At 45.6% G+C, this 20,378-nt stretch overlaps 1 protein-coding gene across 21 annotated transcripts in view; it reads right to left on the bottom strand.

Moving 5' to 3' along the window:
* MICAL3 (microtubule associated monooxygenase, calponin and LIM domain containing 3) overlaps positions 1 to 20,378 on the bottom strand; it is a 1,349,174-nt gene that overhangs the window by 255,966 nt on the left and 1,072,830 nt on the right. For all 21 annotated transcript variants that reach the window (XM_069228050.1, XM_069228034.1, XM_069228049.1 and 18 more), the window contains one exon: positions 16,897 to 16,991. In XM_069228050.1, coding sequence (XP_069084151.1) covers positions 16,897 to 16,991 — 95 coding nt within the window. The remainder of the gene's footprint in view (positions 1 to 16,896; positions 16,992 to 20,378) is intronic.

Raw genomic sequence — 20,378 nt, 5'->3', positions numbered from 1 at the left:
TGGAACAGTGTACCTTATAATTATTGACTACAGTTTGGGAGATTGTACACTGGACCACATAACCTCCCGGTCCCCCCCCCCTTTTTTTGACTGAGATTCCAATACTGTCTTGGCCACGCTGGGATGATGAGAATGAGATGGCAAGGTTCTCTTTTTATCTTTTGTATGACCCTTGGAATGAGTGGAAACGGGGATAAACACATAGGCGAACAGCCACATCCAAGAGAGGTGGAAGGCTTTCCCCCAAGATCCTGGTTGAGGGTATCTGCTGGCAAAAAACGTGCACTTCTTGAGAACAGTGGCAAAAAGATCTACGTTTGGATAACCCCAAAACTGCAAAGCCTTCTGTAACTGACTCTGGTTAAGCTCCCAATTGTGGCATTGCTTGTCCGTTCTGCTGATGAAATCCGCCCATTCGTTTTGCAAGCCTGGAACATGCTCTATTTTAATGAGCTGCTGCTGGTTAACAGTCACTGCCATATTTGTTGTGCTTGAGCTGACAAACTGTAATTTTGTCCCTCCTTGCTTGGTTTGATAAAACATTGTGGCAGTGTTGTCTGTTCTCACCAGTACTGTAGAGTTGCAGATTCTGGGAAGAAAGGCCTGGAGGCCCAGAAAAACGGTCTTCAGAATGTTTATGTGAAACAATGCTTCCTGACTGCACCTCTTACCGTGAACCTCTAAGTTGTCCAGCAGGTGAGCTCCCCAGCCTTCTTGGGAGGTCTCCGTTGTCACCACCACCTGTGGCATTATTGGAAGGAACGAGAGTTCCTGGGAGACATTGCTTTTAATAGTCCACCAGGACATTGCTAACCTCATATTTTGAGTGACTGAAATCATGTCCTTGAAAGAACTGTGGCATTGAGTCCACTGTGCATCAAGCTGTTCCTGAAGAGGCGGCATGCGAAGATGGCAATTCAGACTCAATAGGATGCAGGATGACATCTCTAACATGGACTTGTATGTTCTTACTGAAGTGAACTCTTTTGAAGAGAGGGATTGCGTGATTGCTTGTAAGCAAGAATTCCTTTCTTCCGTGGAAAAGGCTTTTGAGAGGCTCATAACCAGGATCGCTCCTAGGAACATCGCCCACGTGGACCGAATGAGTGAGGACTTTTCCTTGTTGAGTTTGAGGACTAAGGATTGGAAGAGCTGCAGAAAAGCACTCTTTGTGGGAGAGTTGAGCCTGGACTTTGCACAATTCTTACAAGGCCTGAACAAGCTGTTTTTAGCCTCAGACATTCTTTCAAAAACAGTCAAACACACTCCCAGACTGTACCTCAGATGCTCTTTGGAGGTTTGAAGATGAACTGAAGAGCTGTAGGTCAAAAGGTTAGCAATGAAACACCGTCTGAGCAGAGCTCAGGGAGACTCCCTAACACACAACATGCAGTAAGAAATCTGAGCTATGGTGGCTCTGCAGGGGATGAGTGCTTCTGGGTCTGAGCTCTGATTGGCTGAAGGTTGGGTGTTAAAACAATGTTAAGAGACTAACAATGTGCATTGAGTTTACATAAATGCTAAGGCTTTAGCAATGCTTTCAGTACTGTTACCGTGGGACTTCCACCATAGTAAACTAGACTGAAAAAGCATAGTGGCTTTAAGGAGCCAACAGCATAATAACCTAGCCTGACTTGTGCAGGCAACTGCCTCACACAGTCAGTCATTTAAAATGCTTAATAAAATGAGAGGTCAAGGAGGCTAGAGGATCACATGACTTCAATGAAGATATACACAATGAAGCACTTAAATTGCAAGCAAATTATTTTTCCTTCTTCACTGTAGAATCTTCATTAATATTCATAAAGAACAAGTTGCTTACTTTTGGTAACTCTCTTTCTGGTAGAGACTATCTAGCCACATTTTCCTCACCTTTTGTATATTTCTCAGGCATCAGACGGGATCCGGAAACTATCCAGCAATGCTTCTGCACACCATAAGGTAAAGCTTTGTGGCTTTCCACTGATGCCACTACGCTTGGAAATGATGTGCAGGGCACTCATGTAAGTTGCTTTCAAGACTAGTCCCACTCCCAGACGCCGAGCCCCAAAGGCAAATTGGCAGACAGTGTGAAATTTCCTATACTTGGGATTTGATTAACGGGTAGAGTTCAAGCACAGAACGGGGAAGATGGGAGGGATAGTGAGAAATCTGCTACCAGCTAGAGTTTCTACCAGAAAGAGAATTACCGAAGGTAAGTTACTTGTTCTTCTGTTAGAGACTTCTAGCTGAGGAGTCCTCACCTTTTGAATAGACACCAAATCAGTACCTAATTGGAGGTGAGCTGTGAAATGACTCAAACTAGAAAGTCCTGCAGAACTGAGTGGGCAGAATGCCCTTCGCAGCAGATTTGGCTGTCCAGACAATAGTTCTTTAACGCATGGCGGAATGCTCATGTAGCTGCCTGGCAAATGTTTAGGACAGGTACTCTGCCTGCTAAGGCAGTCGCAGCAGCTTTGGCCCTATAGGACTGGGCTTCCAGTCCTTCTGGAGGCTACTTCTTTGCCAACAGCAGATCTTAATGCAGAGCACAATCTAGCATGACATAGCATGCTTCTGCACAGGTTTCACTTTTCTTTTTTTTGCTCTTGGGAACCTCAAACACACCAGTGGTCTTTGGTGCTCTTTTTAGGTCCATGAGATGGAGGCTCTCATTCTCCTTAGAGAGGTGAGGTGGAGCACAGAATACCAGGAGGGTGATGTTTTGGTTGATCTGAAATGGTGTCACAACTTTCAGTAAAAAGGATGCCCTAGTTCAAAGAACAAACTTACTGGGGAAGAAGGTGGTGTAGGGTGGATGAACACAGAGCCTGAAACTCTCATGTCATGCGAAGATGAAGGCAACCAGGAACACAGTTTTGCTAGCAAGAAGCCAAAAGAATAGCTGTGGAGTGGCTTGAAAGGAGTGCACATCAGATAAGTAAGGACAAGATTGAGGACACATTGGGGCATCACAAACGGAGAAAGGGGAAACATATGTTGTTGCCCTTTCCAGAAGTACATCACAACTGGTGATTTAAACAAAGAAGCCTGATCAGGCAACTATAAGATGGCTGTATGCCAAAAGATAACACTTAACTGTGCCCAGAACAAGGCCTTGCAGGGCAAGAAACTGAACAAATAATAAAACATCTGACAATTGGGCCTGGAGGGGGCCAAACTGGCGAGTGCCGCACTAAACCACAAATTTGATCGAACAGCAGCCACATACAATTTTCGTCAAGGGACACCTGGCTGTCAAGGTGACTAACTTTCTCTGGAGGAAGGCTGAAGGTGTCCGACTGTCTCCGCTCAATTTCCATGCATGAAGGCTGGGGTGGAGAACATGACCTTTCTGCTGAGACAGCAGATCCTCGCAGAAGGGTGGCCTAATCAAAGGACAGATGCTCAAGCAGCCTAGGACCTCTGGATACCATACACTGTGGCCAATCTTGACCAACTAGAATGACCTGGGCCCAGTCCGTCCCGATCTTCTTAATGTGTGCAGGAGTAGTGGAAAGGCATTTAGGAGCGCTTCTCCGAGCAAGAGATGCCTTGAAAACTCCAAAACACGGAAGTGTTGATACTGTACGTTCTCGGTAGTGTTGAACAGACTGAGTCAAGGTTATTGCCATTTGCTGACGAGAACTTGTAACTGCCATTTGTGGTCCGCTAGGAGCAGACAGCGGAGAGTGTCTGCCAAGTCATTCAATGAGTCCACCAGATGGTTCACGGCCAGGCAATTACATGGTGGTCCAGCCATTTCCAGAAACGCAAGCCCCCCTGACACAGAGTCCATAACTCACTCACTGCCCTGTTTGTTGCAGTGTCACCTCTCCTGGATACAAGGCAGGAAAGGTTTCAGTGCCAAGCTGGTGACCCTTTGCTGCAGAAGGTTGATAGGGAGCTGGGACTCCGCTGGAGACCAGAGACACCTGATCTCCACCTCTCCCATGTGGCTGCCCCAGCCGAGAAGTGACCCACAGGTAACCACTGTCAGGTTTGGTTAGGGAAGAGAGAGGGAGGGGTCTGCCGCTGACCCAACCGTGAGGCAATAGTCATCACTGCAGATCTAGCACCGTCTCCACCACAGACTGTACATGGTCAGAGTGGTTCCATCGATGTGGGGTCCACTTGGACTTTATATCCAACTGCAGAGCCCCCGCCATCTGGAGTACTTGACCAGCAGGAGCGGGAGGCCATCAATCCCAGCAGCCTCAGAGTGGACCTCACTGAAATCCAGGACCGAGGCTGAAAGATCAGGTTAATAGGCTTAATGCCCTGGAATTAATATTTATTTTTTTTGCAGGTGGAAAGGTATGAAATAGAACCAGGTACAGAATTGCTCTAATGAAGGGCACCGTTTGAAAAGGAGTTAGGTGTGACTTTAGCACGTTTGTAGTGAACCCCAAAGATGACAGGAGGTTTCCTGTAGTTTGGAGGTGGCTGACAAACACCTGGGGTGAGCCTCCTCCAACAGCCAGTCATCGAGGTAGAGGAAGACTGGCACCCTTGACCTCTGTAGTTGTGCTGCCACCATCATTTTCGTGAACACTCGAGGAGTGCTGTTGAGACCAAACGGGAGCAAAATAAACTGAAAATGCTACTCTCCCAACATGAAGATAGAGCCGATGGGCCAGCAGGACGGGCGTATGGAAATAAGTGTACTGTAGATCCAACGCCAAAATCCAGTCTCTAGGGTTGACAGCAGACAAGACTTGGGCAAGTTTAAGTATTCTGAGTTTCTCCTTCTGGAGGAAAATATTAGAAAAGCGCAGATCTAGCCCACCACCCTTCTTGAGCATCAGACAGCAGTGGGGCAACCACACCCCACTTATGGTGGTGGTACCCTATTGATAGCCGAAGTACTTGCACATCCTGCCCCAAAATGGAGAGAGCCCTCTTTCAGTCATTGGATAGATGGTGGAAGGTGTGCCAAGGACAAAAGAAAGGTTAAGGTGTAGCCTTTGCTAACAATTTGCAAATCTGTCTGATGTGATCACTTGCCAACCCAGATAGAATCAGTAAATTCTGCCTCCCAATAGGTATCTGTGACTCTGTAAGGGTACACTAAAGAGGTTTGGCAGGTGGGGCTGAGGGGGCAGGGTGTGGTCAGACTCAGTGGCAGGCTGACCTTAGCTACTGGGAAGGAGGGGCTCCTGCAAAACTGTTAGGTTTCCATCTGGGATGGGACAGGCTGCAATAAGGGACGCCTTGTCCAAAGCCACAAACGGAGTATGGGAATTGCTGCTGGCGAGGCTGTGTAGAAAGCACCAGAGAGCGAGTGGTAGACCTACTCTCCGTGAAACGTTCAAGGGCACTGCCAGCTTTGTCCTTGAACATGCAAGGTCCATCGAACGGCATATGTCCATCAGGAAGGAATGGTCGTTGCCCGAGAACCCATTAGATTGTAGCAACGTATGCCGACGAGTGGCACCACTGATGCCTAAAGCCTGTTTAAAGGAGTCATTGGTGTCCAAGTCACAACGAATTGTGAACTTGGCTGCATCACGACCATTCTGAGTGGCCTGAGAAAGAACTGGGCGAAGGGCTTCCAGAACACCAAAGAGGACTTGTGCCACTGAGTCAAAGAGGGCATGAGAGCAACTGCCCACCAAACAGGAGGTGTTGATTGGACACAGGGTGAAATTGGCTGAGAACACCTGCTTTCCAAATGTCTCTTCTGACTTCAATTCCTTCTCAGGGCAGTAGTAGGGAAATCGCTGAAGTTAGTCTAGCTGGTGGAATCTTGCACTACATGGCTTTTTGGAGTGCTGTGACAAAAAGGTTGGGTCAACTGGAACAGGATGGTGGCGCCTGGCTCTTTATCGATTAACAGGAGAACCTGTTCAAGGATTGGCCTAAGCCCCTAGGAGGGTACCAGTGTCGTAGCCCCATTTAAAGGGAGGAGAGGCTCAGAAGCAGTGTGGCCAGGCTGCAGGACTTCAGTCAGGACATTCGTTTTCATCTCTATGGTGGGGAGATGGAGGGCAAGGACTTCAGCAATTTACACATGACCATGGTGTAGGAAGCAGATTCTTCTGTGACTGGGCCATGAGTAGAAAAAGGGGCTGTCTCTGGTATCAAGTCCACTAGCCTCTTGCAGGTCTGCATAACAACTGTCATCCTCATAGGGTTAAGTGAACTCATCATCCTCCTCATAAATGTTATCTGAGTCCGTCCTGAAAAGGGAGTGTACAGAATGTTGTCTGCCTTGTGGTAAAGTGAGTGCGAAAACCTGGGACAGATTCGGTTGTGACATCAGTCGAGGTTGGACTGGTACGGAGTTGCCGACAGAAAGGACAATTGCAGCATAGGTTCAGGAGCAAAGGGCTAAAGTGGCTTGAAGAGATGCAACGCCTCTCAGCTTCATGAGGCCTAAAGGTGAGTCAGTAAAGATGCCAACAGCCAGATCATAGTTGCATGGAACTTTTTGATGTGGCGAAACATGGCTAAAGGCCTGGACACTGTTTGTGCTGGACCCCTTTTTAGAATCGGATCTGAAGTAGGCCAACGTTGGTAGGAGGAACACTACAGTTGGCTCCACCGATGACCTTCAGGTGAGTGGAAATGGAGTGAAGTATTGAAACTCCGCTTAAACGTTTTATGTTTTTGTGCTTACTGGAGGACATGCAGTGCAACCTGTAGAGACGCTTCATCAACTGCGGGAACAGTATCAACCTTTGTTGGCGACAAAGTTGTGCATCAAAATCCGTGATGGCCATCCACTTCATGGACTTGTGGTCTCCACAGGTCTTGGAGTCACGGCCAGATACCACAGGCAAACCTAGTGAGGATCCGTCACAGACCTCTGCTTGCGAATGCCCTTACAGGGCTTAAAACCTGCCATCTTAAGGCTCAGCATTTGTTGTACACTGTGGAAATCTGAAGGAAAAAAACAAGATGGTCTCTGTCAGACGTGAGAAGCTCAGGATCCACGTCTGGAGGCATGGAAAGAAAGTACTTATGTTAGGGCTCAAGAGTAGCACCTATATATTCTCCATATATCATTTCCTGAGTGGAACGGTGTCAGTGTAGAACCGCATGTACCAACGCCTGGCACACAGAAGTAGTGCAGAGAAGTTTCCGGATTCAGTCTGATGCCTGGGAAATATTTAAAAGGTGAGGAATCTGCAGCTAGAAGTCTCTACCAGAATGCTGTATTAGAACAACAAGCTCGTCCCCAACTGCCAAAGCAGTATCTATTGATGCATAGCCAAAAAAAAAAAGAAATCTTCAAAGCAGCTTGACTATGGTATTTTCTCTGGCACCTGAATATATACACATTAAAGTATAACCAAAGTCTGAACAGATCTCCATGGAGCAGCTTCAGAAATGTCATTCAGAGGAACGTTTAGCATCCAAACTGCAGAAGCTGCTTTTCTACTTGTGGAGCTGGTCCTGGGCTTTCCGGACAACAATTTATTTTCAAACCGATGATAAAAAAAAAAAAAAAACGGAGATAATCCATCTCACTAAAAACTGTCTGCACATGGACAGACCCACACAGAGCAGACCACAGTTAAAAAGCTGATTAGATTTCCCTACGATTTTGGTTTTGTCTAGACACAAATGTCAAACCCTCTAACTATCCAATCTGTCAACTGGAGGTGAAGAGTGTAGGAAAGTACCCTCTTTCTTGGCATGGTTACCCCCATTTTCTGCCTGCTGTCAGTGTGTTTGAATGTGTTCACTGGAATCCTGCTAAGCAGGACCCCATTGATAATGCTCTCTACCTTCTAACTTGGTAACTTGTACCATCCCCCCCCCCCCCAATTTGGCACATTTTCTGGAACCCCAGCTCCCCTCTACACATTCCACATACCTAGGTTGGAGTCCTGTATTCGCATTACATTTTATTTTAGTATGTGGTTTGGGCTTCCCCTAGGGTCACTATTTCTTATTGGTATTTGCACTGTTTTCTAACCTTTTCTATGCCTATGACCGTTAACTACTGTATATATTTAGTGTATTACTTACCTCCTATTTGAGGGTTGCCTCTCCAGTACTTTGTGGTATTGTGTGACCAAAAAAAAGTGTCTTTAATTTAGTATAACTGAGTGTTTTCTTTCATGTGTGTAAGTGTTGTGCGACTACAGTGGTTTAGCATGAGCTTTGCATGTCTCCTAGATAAGCCTTGGCTGCTCATCCACAGCTACTTCTAGAGAGCCTGGCTTCTAGACACTGCCTGCACTTCACAAAGAGGGGATACCTGGCATAAGGTAAGTACCTTAGGTACCCACCACACAGCAGGACAGCATCCTACATTGGTAGTGCAGCGGTGAGATAAGCACTTGCAATTGCCTTCCCACTCTTTGTCACTTGGTACTTTCCACAGGAATGACCACTTACTAGCTAGTGGTCTACACTATACCTAGTAGCAGGGGAACAGTCTCTTCGGTTTGGGTAAGAGAAGGGTTTAGGCTTATCCCTTACTCCCAAATTATTTTTGGGGACTTAGAGTATTTAGGGATCCTACACCGCTCTAGCTAGCCGACATGTCTTCAGCAGAGCACACAACTCAGGTCATGGAGTCTCCTTATGAGGAAATGGTCTTCCAAGACCTTAGGGAGTTGTGTGTAGAACAAAAGCTGAAGGCTGGGAGAAATCCAAACAAGGCTCTACTTCTGGGCCTGCTAAAACAATGGAAATGACCTTCTAATTATTGTCAAAGTTTGAAACCACTTTGGAAAGAAAATTACAAAGTTCTTATCACTAACCTACAAGAGTAAAAAATCGTGAAAGTGTGACAGGGTACCAGTTGACTCAGACTGTCCCAGCCTTCTTCAGTATGGCCAAGAATCAGAGCTTGGCTAGTCTCTGGAATCACATGACAGGAAGACAGGTACCTGAAAGGAGATCCAACAGGAGGCGACTGACTCAAAAGACATGGAAGACTAAGTGAAAAGGATGTGCTGATACATGATGAAAACCAACGCCCCAAGAAACATTCAAGTCTGCGCAGCTGTCAGAGCGAAAGGCCGAGCACGACCCAAATATCAAACTGATGGCAATCAAATTCCAAACTGTACAGCTAGACAACACAGTTCAGAGGCTATCATTTATTCCAGAAGCAGGCTCAGCCATGCAAGGGTGGTGTGGGGACCCTGCGTTATGTCCCTAACCACCACAAACCTGGGGCTGGACTGAAGCTTAAGGGGAAGTATCATTGAATGGACCTTTCACTGTTTATGTACTAATGGAACGACTGTAATTTTCTTCAAGTGACTTTTTGGGAAACCTCAAGAAAAACCTCCACCACCAAAAGCACAAGTGGTTTGCCTGGCGTACCTAAACCCACATACATGTGAATGTAGTGCCTGGTGACAGAAGGACAAATCAGTGGAAGAGAAAGATCCCCTACTGATCTCCTTCACATCCTGTTTTTTTTTTTAGGGAGAGAACAGGAACTCCCTAACTGCCTCCACACATCAGCTAAAGACTAATCAACAACACAGATCCAATTCTGTGGGAATAAAACCCTGCCCTACTGTTCATTTACTTCAACAATTCATTTCTGTGCTTTTAACCTTCCAGTGTCAACCCTCTTTATGCCGTAAAAGACAGATAAGATCTGAAAGTCACTAAGTCTACATACAGACATATAAGCTCCTATACATGATGCCCTTCCATGATAAAGTCTATAAAGATGCTTTATGTATAAAATGGAGGAGCCATTGATTTAGGAAGGTCCAAATAACGGGAAGCTTTCCAAATGGGAGAGAAAGCTTTTTTAAACCCTTTGTGACAGCTGATCAGGGGTCATGACCTTGCTGTTGACAGCAGAAGCAAAAGCTCATCAACTTGAAATTATCTGCCTAAATAGTGGACAGCATTTTGGCTTCTTTTACAAGTTCCATAAGCTGTGGTGGTAGGGTTAGATGTCTAGATTGCCCTAAATGAAGTCCATGCCTCGAAGTTCTAAGTTAAATTGAGAAGGAGCATGTGGCCCCTGAGTGTGGACATGAGATTCCACATATGCATGTGAGCCATCTGTGTGGTTTTAAGGACATCTGGTGCAGTTTCAAAAACAAATATCTGGGTCATTCAAGTGCACTGAGACTCAACTTGACCTTAAATTAAAACAGCTTTACCAGAAATGATGGTACCAAAGCACTTGGAGAGAAACTATGAAGACATTTCAATATGTTCCAATTGCCATTTGAGGTTGAACCTTTTCTTGCTCTGTTCACTGGTCCTCCAAGAATTGTTGAAGCAATGTGTGGAACCAGGCACTAGATAAAATGAAGATCTATGAAGCCACTCAGCTTTGTAGAGACAATATCTGGTGAGCTCATAATTTCCAGGGTCTAAGGGCACTTCAATGACACACTCACTTTTCCTTAACCTGTAACCAGTATTGTTTCTAGGTAAGATCACACCTTAACATACTCTGAAGCTGACCTGACCAGATGAAGACCTCACAGGCTTAGTAGAGAGTTAGTTTTGTGAAAGTCCTCAGTGACTTTTTCTGTATTTTTGTTGATAAATGACATTTTCTTGCTAATGAGTATATGAAGGTTTTCTGTTCCTATAGACATGCTGCAACAATTGCCATACACTTCGGTAAAGTTTGAGATGCAGAATAGAGGCCGAAGGGTAATGCTGTGCAATGGAAGTGTGATCTCCCCTCTACAAACCTCAGACACTTCTAGTTTTTTTTTCTTGCAATGGCTATGTGGCCGTACACATCCTGGAGATCAGCCATGGGAACAAGTTACTTAGCTTCAAGTAACTCTTTCTAGTGGAGATGCTATTTAACTGTAGATTCTTCACCTTTTGAATACTGCCTCAGGCGTTGGACTAGATCTGGAAACTCTTCAGCCGTACCTCTATGCTCTGGGTACTTGGCGCCAATGATGTTCCAAGCTAGATGTGACCTGCCTGGGCTTATATAGGCACTATCTATGTACACTGACATCAGTTGCTTTCTTGATACATCTGCACCCCCAGACGTGGAACCGATGAGATTGGTCATGACAGATTCCTAAACTGAGATCTCTTTATGAAGAGACCAGCTCTTGGAAGGGGGAAGGGGCTCTTGAAAAATCTAGAGTCAGGTAAAGTCGCTGCCTGAAAGAGTGTTACCGAAGGTAAGTAACTTGAACTTTTTCTTCTGACAGAGACTTCTATTCACAGAGTCCTCACCTTTTGAGCAGATACTCAAGCAATACCCCCAAGGTGGTAGGTTTGCAAAAGGACTCAAACTGAACAGTGCTGATGGACCAAAGTGGGCAAACTGCCTTTCATAGCGGATCAAACTGGCCAGATAAAAGTGCCTTGTGAACATTTGCAGTGACCACGACATGTAGCAGACTGACAAATGTTGAGAACGGCATCCCGCGTGCCACACAGCGATAGTGCCCTTGCCGCTGGTAGAATTAGTTTGCAAGCTCCCAGGGAGCTGCTTTTTGGCTAGCAAATAGCAGATTTTAATACAGAGTACGATCCGGATGAGATGGTGCTTTTCTGCACAGGGTTGCTCTAGTGAACACAATAAAACGCTGGTGTTCTTTGGTACAACTGATGTAGAAGCTTTAAGCCCTCTCCAGATCCAGCCAGTGAAATGTCTCTTAGACAGGTGATGCTCTGACCAACATAAAAGGGACTCACCCACCTTCGGAAGGGAGGCCCTTGGAGTCCGCAGAACCAGCTTGTCCAGATAGAACTTGATGTAGGGTGGGTAAACAGGAAAGGCCTGCAACTCGCTGACCCATCATGGCACTGTTATAGCACCAAGAAAGATTGCCTTGAAAGTTAAAAACCTGAGACACAACTGTAAATGGGCTTAAAAGACGTGCACATTAGGAATGTGAGAACCAAATTTAAGCAGGGAGGAGGGGTGGTCATCATATGTTGCAACCACAACCGGCAATTCAAATAATGATGGCTGGTCCAGCAACCATAAGAAGAGCTGAAAAAGTCAACAGATACCCTTTAACAGTGCACAAAGCAAGGCCCTGCTTGTCAACGGGCAACCCAAAGAACAGACCTTTGGACAGTTTGGCATGGGGTAGGTTAATCTGTTTAGCAGTGCACCAGGCCACAAACGTATCAGGCAAATACTTGCTTAAGGGACAGGCTGCTTGCTGCCCAGATGATGTTCACAACTTTGGGAGGAAGGTTGAAAGCAAGTCACATTTTGCCATCAATCTCCAAGGAAGGAGGTGTAGATTGTGCACATTCGGGTGTAGAACCCTGCGCTGCTGCAATAGGAGATCCTCCCGAAGAGGCAGCCTGATTGCCCAGCTCTGGTGCGAAACTGGACAAAGGAAAGGGGAGTGACCACTACCCTGACCTGCACCTCCCAGGGGAGGTGCCCAGAGCTCCTCCAGTGTGTCCCAGACCTCTGCCATCTTGGAAACAGAAGTGTTGGGAGCACAATGGACTGCTCTGAGTGGCCAGTGCCATCAGGTGACGTCAGAGGCTCCTTCTGATAGGCTCTTACCTCTATTGGTAGCAAATCCTCCTAACCTGGTAGCCAAACCTCCTTTTCTGGATATTTAGGGTCTCTGCTTTGGGGAATTTGTCAGATAACGAATGCAAGAGCTCACCAGAGTTCCTCTGCATCTCCCTCTTCACCTTCTACCAAAGGATCGACCGCTGACTGCTCAGGACGCCTGCAAAACCGCAAAAAAGTAGCAAGACGACTACTAGCAACATTGTAGCGCCTCATCCTGCCGGCTTTCTCGACTGTTTCCAGGTGGTGCATGCTCGGTGGGTAGCCTGCCTTCACCCTGCACCAGAAGCTCCGAATAAATCTCCTGTGGGTCGACGGAATCTTCCCCCTGCTAACGCAGGCACCAAAAGACTGCAACACTGGTCCTGTGGGTCCCCTCTCATCCTGACGAGCGTGGTCCCTGGAACTCAGCAACTCTGTCCAAGTGACTCCCACAGTCCAGTGACCCTTCAGTCCAAGTTTGGTGGAGGTAAGTCCTTGCCTCCCCACGCTAGACTGCATTGCTTGGTACCGCGTGATTTGCAGCTGCTCCTGTGCACTCTTCCAGGATTTCCTTTGTGCACAGCCAAGCCTGGGTCCCTGCACTCCTTCCTGCAGTGCACAACCTTCTGAGTTGTCCTCCGGCGTTGTGGGACTCACTTTTGTGACTTCGCATGGACTCCGGTTCACTTTCCTTCCAAGTGCCTGTTCAGGTACTTTTGCAGGTGCTGCCTGCTTCTGTGAGGGCTCCCTGAGTTGCTGGGCGCCCCCTCTGTCTCCTCCTCCAAGTGGCGACATCCTGGTCCCTCCTGGGCCACAGCAGCACCCAAAAACCTCTACCGTGACCCTTGCAGCTAGCAAGGCTTGTTGGCGGTCTTTCTGCGTGAGAACACCTCTGCAAACTTCATCGTGACGTGGGACATCAGTCTTCCAAAGGAGAAGTCCCTAGTCCTCTTCTTTCTTGCAGAACTCCAAGCTTCTTCCAACAGGTGGCAGCTTCCTTGCACCCTCAGCTGGCATTTCCTGGGCTCCTGCCCACTCTCGACACTGTCGCGACTATTGGACTTGGTCCCCTTGTCTTACAGGTACTCAGGTCCGGAAATCCACTGTTGTTGCATTGCTGGTGTTTGTTCTTCCTGCAGAATCCCCCATCACGACTTCTGTGCTCTCTGGGGATAGTAGGTGCACTTTACACCTACTTTTCAGGGTCTTGGGATGGGCTATTTTTCTAACCCTCACTGTTTTCTTCCAGTCCCAGCGACCCTCTATAAGCTCACATAGGTTTGGGGTCCATTTGTGGTTCGCATTCCACTTTTGGAGTATATGGTTTGTGTTGCCCCTATACCTATGTGCTCCTATTGCAATCTATTGTAATTCTACACTGTTTGCATTACTTTTCTTGCTATTACTTACCTAAGTTTGGTTTGTGTACATATATCTTGTGTATATACCTTATCCTCATACTGAGGGTACTCACTGAGATACTTTTGGCATATGGTCATAAAAATAAAGTACCTTTATTTTTAGTAACTCTATGTATTGCGTTTTCTTATGATATTGTGCATATGACACCAGTGGTATAGTAGGAGCTTTACATGTCTCCTAGTTCAGCTTAAGCTGCTTTGCCATAGCTACCTTCCATCAGTCTAAGCTGCTAGAAACACCTCTTCTACACTAATAAGGGATAACTGGACCTGGCACAAGGTGTAAGTACCTCTGGTAGCCACTACAAGCCAGGCCAGCCTCCTACAATGTGGCTGTTGTCGAGGTGGCATCAGACAGCTTTAAGGGTTGTCCGTTGTTGTCCAGAGTTGACAGCACTGGCATCAACGTCAGCAGATTGCATTAAGGTGTGGGTTGTGACACTGGGAAGGGAACTGTCACCGAAGTTGGTCCAGAGCCCTGAGAGCATCCAGAGTGCCCGCTGCAGAATCCCATTTGGGAGACCTCTTGACTCAACTTACAGGCCCATAGGAGCACTAGAGGGAGCCGCTAACATGTGATAAAGCCACAGTATTGCTTTGCTGATGTCCTTGATTTGCTGCGCAGGCGGCCCCGGAAATTCTGGTTGCCGTCAAACAAGGGTTAGATATGACTCTGAAGTAGAGCTTCTTTGGGAGCACTATGTGGAAGGACAATGATGCCCTCGCACATTCTCGTTAGACAGAGTGGTGGGAAGGGTCAGAGTCGCACTTAGACTTCTTGCATCTGTTCTTAGATTTGCCGGAGGACACAGATCATGAAGAAGACCTATCGCGCGAGCAACCTTGGCACTAGGGCATTACTTTAGACCTCGAACGATCCCTGTGTGAGGTTTTTTATGACTTCACTATGCAGATTCCTGGGTTCAAATGGCCTTGGGGTACATTAAGACACAATCACTGCAGGTTCTTTACTGGTGGCTTGAACCCAGGCAAACCACAAGTAGGTCAGTCGCAGACATTTGTTTACGACAATCCCCATAGGGTTTAAACTCTGTAGGTTTATGAGGTGACATGATTCTCTTGCACACTGTTTTTTTAATAAAAAAATGTCTCAGAAGGCAAAGGATAACTTCATATCCGCGTATGTTGGTGCTGAAAGAAAAGAACTGATGTGTGTGAGCATGGCTGGCGCCTATATAAGTCTGCGCACATCACATCTGGCCTGAAACAGCAGACGTGGAACCATGGGCATCACCTCCTAGCGTGCAGGGGTAGTGTTTAAGATTTTCTTAATCCAATCTGACCACTAGAGGAGTAGTCAAAAGGTAAGGAATCTGCGGTTGGAAGTCTCTATCAGAAATAACCAATCTTCTTGTTGAGGTCTTGGAGACATTCTTGACTGTGCTGATGGAAAAGCTGAAACCATTCCTTGATGGCAGAGCTGGTAGTTGGAAATGCTCTAAATGATTCTGCATAGGATTCTCAGATCATATTAAACTCTGGACATGTTGTATTCAATGGTGGGGTTGGTAAAGTAAAAATCTGGATCCCCCGCCTACTGCTGCACTCAAGTCTACATTTCCTGCATGGACACTGAAGATCTGTGGGACAAAACTGAGTGGTATGATACTGATCTATGTGGTGTCCATCTCTGTGAAGAAATAGAACGACCCTGAGTGAACTACCATCAGCGTGTGATTTAATGTGGATTAATTTTATAAGGTTAAGTGAGGTGAGGCAATCAAAGTCTGAGATTGACTCCGTGACCCCTTCTGACAAGAAACACACTACAGTTGTCCAGTGGTCAACACTGGTACAGTCAGCGTTGACTGGGCAAGTCATAAACGACATGATTTCCTTGATCTCTGTGGACGTCTGTGGGTAGAAGTGAAGGACATAGTAAAAGGCCTTACCTAGCCTCCTTGTGATGCTTCTTTTACTCTTCTTTGCACCCGAAGTCTGCAATTGTGCTCAAAAGCAGAGGCATTGATGCCCCAAGGGCCCTCTTGGACATATTTTGACAAACTTTATATTCTTTAGAAGAATGCAAGAATGGAAGACCGACCCCATACACTAAGTGTTGGTCTTTGATAGGCGTTAAGATGACACCTCACAAATAGTGATGGCTCTACGCTGAGGAAAAAACACTTTACAAGATATGAAAGTCAGAGTGAACAGCTTCATTGACTAAAGAGAGAGCGTATGAAACCTGAAAAAATTCAAATCTGAGCAAAAAGTCTCTCACATCAGGGTGATAAAAAGCCCCACCAGAATTTAAGTTCATAAAAGTTGGAAAAAAGATGATTCTGTAGGGTAACTGCCAGTACGAGGTATGCTGAGAAATGAAGGTGTGCATTTTCAACCTGGTTTACTTACAATGGTGCCTGTCTGAGTGCATTTGCTGTAATGTTTCTAGGGATTCTGTAAGCAACAAAGCAAGAGCCTATGCTGCAGTCTTGCTTTAGATAGTGTTTTCCATTTATTTTGGACCCAAATGCTTCAAAGTAATCCAGGTAATGTATTCTTCAATGGGCTATGGTGTGGTTATTTTCATGAAAATCACGCAAGAGGTACACTTTCATTTATGTGAAATCCAAGTGCCCATGGATCCACACATGCTGATGGCAATATTCAACCATTTATAACTGTCAACGAGGATCATGCAGAAAAATTATTTGTGGTGTAATCAGACAATGGGATTTACCCAATTATGAACTATGCTTGATCATCTGACCATTTGGAATAGTGGTGTCTTCCTTTTCAGGCAAAGGGTGACCACACCACTCCCAACCAACTACAGGAGTTCACACAAGGAGCACCTCAGGCAGTTAGTATTTCTTGCCAGAGATACAAAAGATAACAGACCCAACACTTTTCTGAAGTCCTCTCAGCTACTAGCAGACGATGCAAAGGAAGGAGCAATAGTAAACTTAAAAGACACAATAAACAGATTCTGGCACAAGAAACTTTCCAGGATATTAACCTCTGACAAACCCACATCAGCAACTAATTTGCCCCAAGATAGCCACCATGTCCTCAGTGTAGTTGGCTTACCTCTCGCTTGGACCTCTGGGACGAGCGTTCCAAGACATCATCACTGGAGAGGTCAGAATCCTCAGAAAAGCTTAAGTGCCTGCGTAGGTGAAGATCTAAGAGCAAAAGAAAAAAGAAAACTTTAAAATGAATTTCAGCCATACACATCACTTTCAATTATGTTGCTTATGTAGCATAATGATTGAGTCATCTTGCTAGCAGAATTCACCCATTCACGGTTGGTATTCAACAGTGTGTCAAGAGGGCTTAAAAATTTCCCTACTGGCCCGTAACGGGAAGTAAAATTCATCCACAGTTGGCATACAGAAACAATTCACACCCCATTACCACTGTATCTGTTGCATTAATGAGGTCTAATGCAACTTGTTGCTCCTCGTGACTTCTCTTTAAAGGCGTGGGCTTGTGAATAGACACTCACATGTGGACAGCCATATCGCCCACATGGCCATAAGGTCCAGCAAAGTTGGGGACCTCTGAGAAAGCAGTCTCCAGGAGCCTGCATCACAGATCTTGACTGTGTATTACTGAAGGCAGAAGTATTTTTGGTATTCAGCATCACCTTGACACTTTGGCTACAGCAAGCGTATACATGAGGCAGAGGTGGGTTAGTATGTGCAGAAGCTAAGGGCTACCTATTTAGGTTATAGTGAACCAGAATGCCCACCTCTGTATTTTCTTCTCTAGGTGAAGTCATGGGACCTAAAGCACTGGATCAAACCCAGATCACAAGCAGGTTTAAATAAGTACCAATACCTAGAACTCAACACACAAAATTATGAATTTGGAAGAGTTTGGAAGAAGACTGAAAAAACGATGTTCATGAGTTCTGGCCACAGTTTGAGTAAACAAAGCCACTCCAGCATGATAAACAACTCATTTAAAGAACTCAGCTTATGGCCATTCAGTTTTAACATCTGAATCTGTCCATCCTCTCAAACTTTCCTACGTTAATAGTACACATGTATTATCTAAAAGCATCTTGTCTGCAGTGCATTTGGGTTTCTAAACTAGCGAAATAGTCCACAACCACCATAAACTCGAGTGCATTTTTACTCATCTAGATTGAGTTCTCTTTCAGTGTGTCTGCATCCAATGCACACTTTGTAACAATCTAGAGGATATGAGGCAACATGGACAGGAGAAAGGAGTTCATGTCACCTTCAAGTTATAAAGCCAAATGAGCCTTTTGTTTTAAATAAACCAATATTTCTGTATTTAGATTTGACTTCAAACAGAAAGATAACTGGAAATCGGGGCAAGTTCAGATTTTTGCACAATACAGGTGAGCACAAATAATAAAGACTGCACCATGGTTACTTGTGACTAGTTTTGCAGGGTAAGGAATGTTGATATGGTATGCATCATGTAATCCTATGTTGTAAACATGTTAGGGAGATCGCACACCATTCACAAATCCATAATGCTGGAAAGAGAGTATCAGCAGAGTGGCACGTGATTATTGTATGCTTTAAGTGTGGTGTGTTTTTATTGGCCTAAAGGATGCCTTGCCACTATTGTCAGAATAACGTGACATTGCATATGCCGTTAGATACAGATTGTTTAAAGGTACGTACATATTTTGAAGTTTCTAGGTGACTAAGACCAGGTTATGTTCTAAACAGGACTGCTGCTGCCATCTTTACCTCAATGTGGTATTTGTATCTGTCAAATCCACTCTTATCCCATTCACAATGGCGAGCTATTTATCTTCTGGCCCCAAACGCAGAAGGATTGGATAGTGACATTAATCAAGTCTTTGAAACGTTGTTAAACAGGTTTCATGAGTATTGTCATTTGCTAAAAGGAAGATGTAGTGTTCAATTAAGTCCAGAAGAAAATGGGGAAATGTGTTTTTTTTATACACAACAGAGTGCCTTCAAAGAAAACACTCTTGATTATAGTCTTTCCAGCAAGGTTCACATGACTTGATCTGTGCAGAAGTGAAGCATGATTTCACCACACTGATGTGGAGATGGACAACCTACTTACATTCAGCAACAATCTTTGTGGTGGATCTGCAAATTCCTCACCTTTTTCCACAGGTACCAGACTGGATCTGGAAGCTTTTCCAGCAATTACTCTCATATCTCTGAAGTGAGGGCATGGAGCCATACATGGGAGTTTTACCTGCATGCTGACACGCATTTAACAATAGAGCATTCTGCACCATAAGACGCAGAACAGATCAATAACAGTGACAGTACAAAGTCGAACTTTGAAGCTTAATAAACCTAGACATCCACAGGGGGAAGGATGGATTGTGAGTAATGCGTGGTTTGATAGAACATTCATTAGACAGCTCATTACCAAAAAGATAAGTAACTTTTTCTTCTGATGTATACTTCTAACCAGAGATTCCTCACTTTTGAATAGATACAAAAGAAGTACATCCCACTGCAGCAAAACAAAAGACATAGGGGGAAATCGATTTGTGAGCTCTTTCCAGAAATGCATTACAACTGTTGACTTAAACAGGGTGGACCAGACGGTCCTCGCACCAGCCTACAAACTTGGATGGAGAGCCGCCAAGCTGACATCCACAACATCAACTGGTTCCTCTCAATCTCCAAGCCTCTCAACTGGTTCAGTTTAATCTCAAAGCATAAAGGAATAGCTTGTGGAGCTCTGGATGACAAACCCAGCCCCGTTTCTCCCAAGGGGCAGGCAGGCTGGAGTACAAATGCTCAGCCTCAGCGAGTATCAGTCTCCAAGCCCAGTCTAGGGCCATCAGGATGATCTAAGCCCAGTCCCTCCAGATTTCTACCAAAGTAGTCAAACTTGTCCAAGCAGTCAAAGTAGTGGTAGAGGTAGGAATTGCAGAAAAAAACGTAAACCCACAGAAGATGGAACGCAGGTCTCAGTGAGACTTAAGGTGGAACTCTAGAACACATGGGGCTCCCATGGGCATTCTCAGCCATGGCATTTCAATCTGTGTGAAGAAGCCTTAAACTACCTCTCAGTACAGACCCCTTTCATGGTGGGCTAGATGGGGTCTGCTGAGCTCGTGCACCCTGGCATTCAGGGATCCTACCAGATGGGTGACAGTCAGTAGAATCCCGTGGAGATCTAGTGCCACATTCTGAGAGCTTCCTGTCACAGCACTCTCAACGCTACACCTCCATGCCTAGGGTAGCAATACATTGTGTTGTCCATCAGAACTTGCACAGGGCTGCCCTTGATGAAAGGCAAAAAGCTGTTAGAGATAACTAGATGGCACACAGCTCCAGAAGGCTGATGTGATTCCTTTGTTCTAACGGATGCCACAGGCCCCTAACCCACACAGCAGGTTGGCCACCTTTAACCACCATTAATGGTCCCAGGCTGCTTCATCTGACATGTGGATGTTGTTCTTGACGCACCCACAGTGATGAGTCTACTGACGGCAAAGGTTCAACTAGAGAGCCTGCATGTGCCAATGTGGAGGAATACACAAGACCAGGACACCAAGAAGACTCAGAACCTTCCGGACAGGAAGCCACAAC

The sequence above is a fragment of the Pleurodeles waltl genome, chromosome 4_1, assembly GCF_031143425.1.
Source record: "Pleurodeles waltl isolate 20211129_DDA chromosome 4_1, aPleWal1.hap1.20221129, whole genome shotgun sequence".
NCBI classification, from domain to species: domain Eukaryota; kingdom Metazoa; phylum Chordata; class Amphibia; order Caudata; family Salamandridae; genus Pleurodeles; species Pleurodeles waltl.
This window is presented reverse-complemented; position numbering and strand designations above follow the sequence as displayed.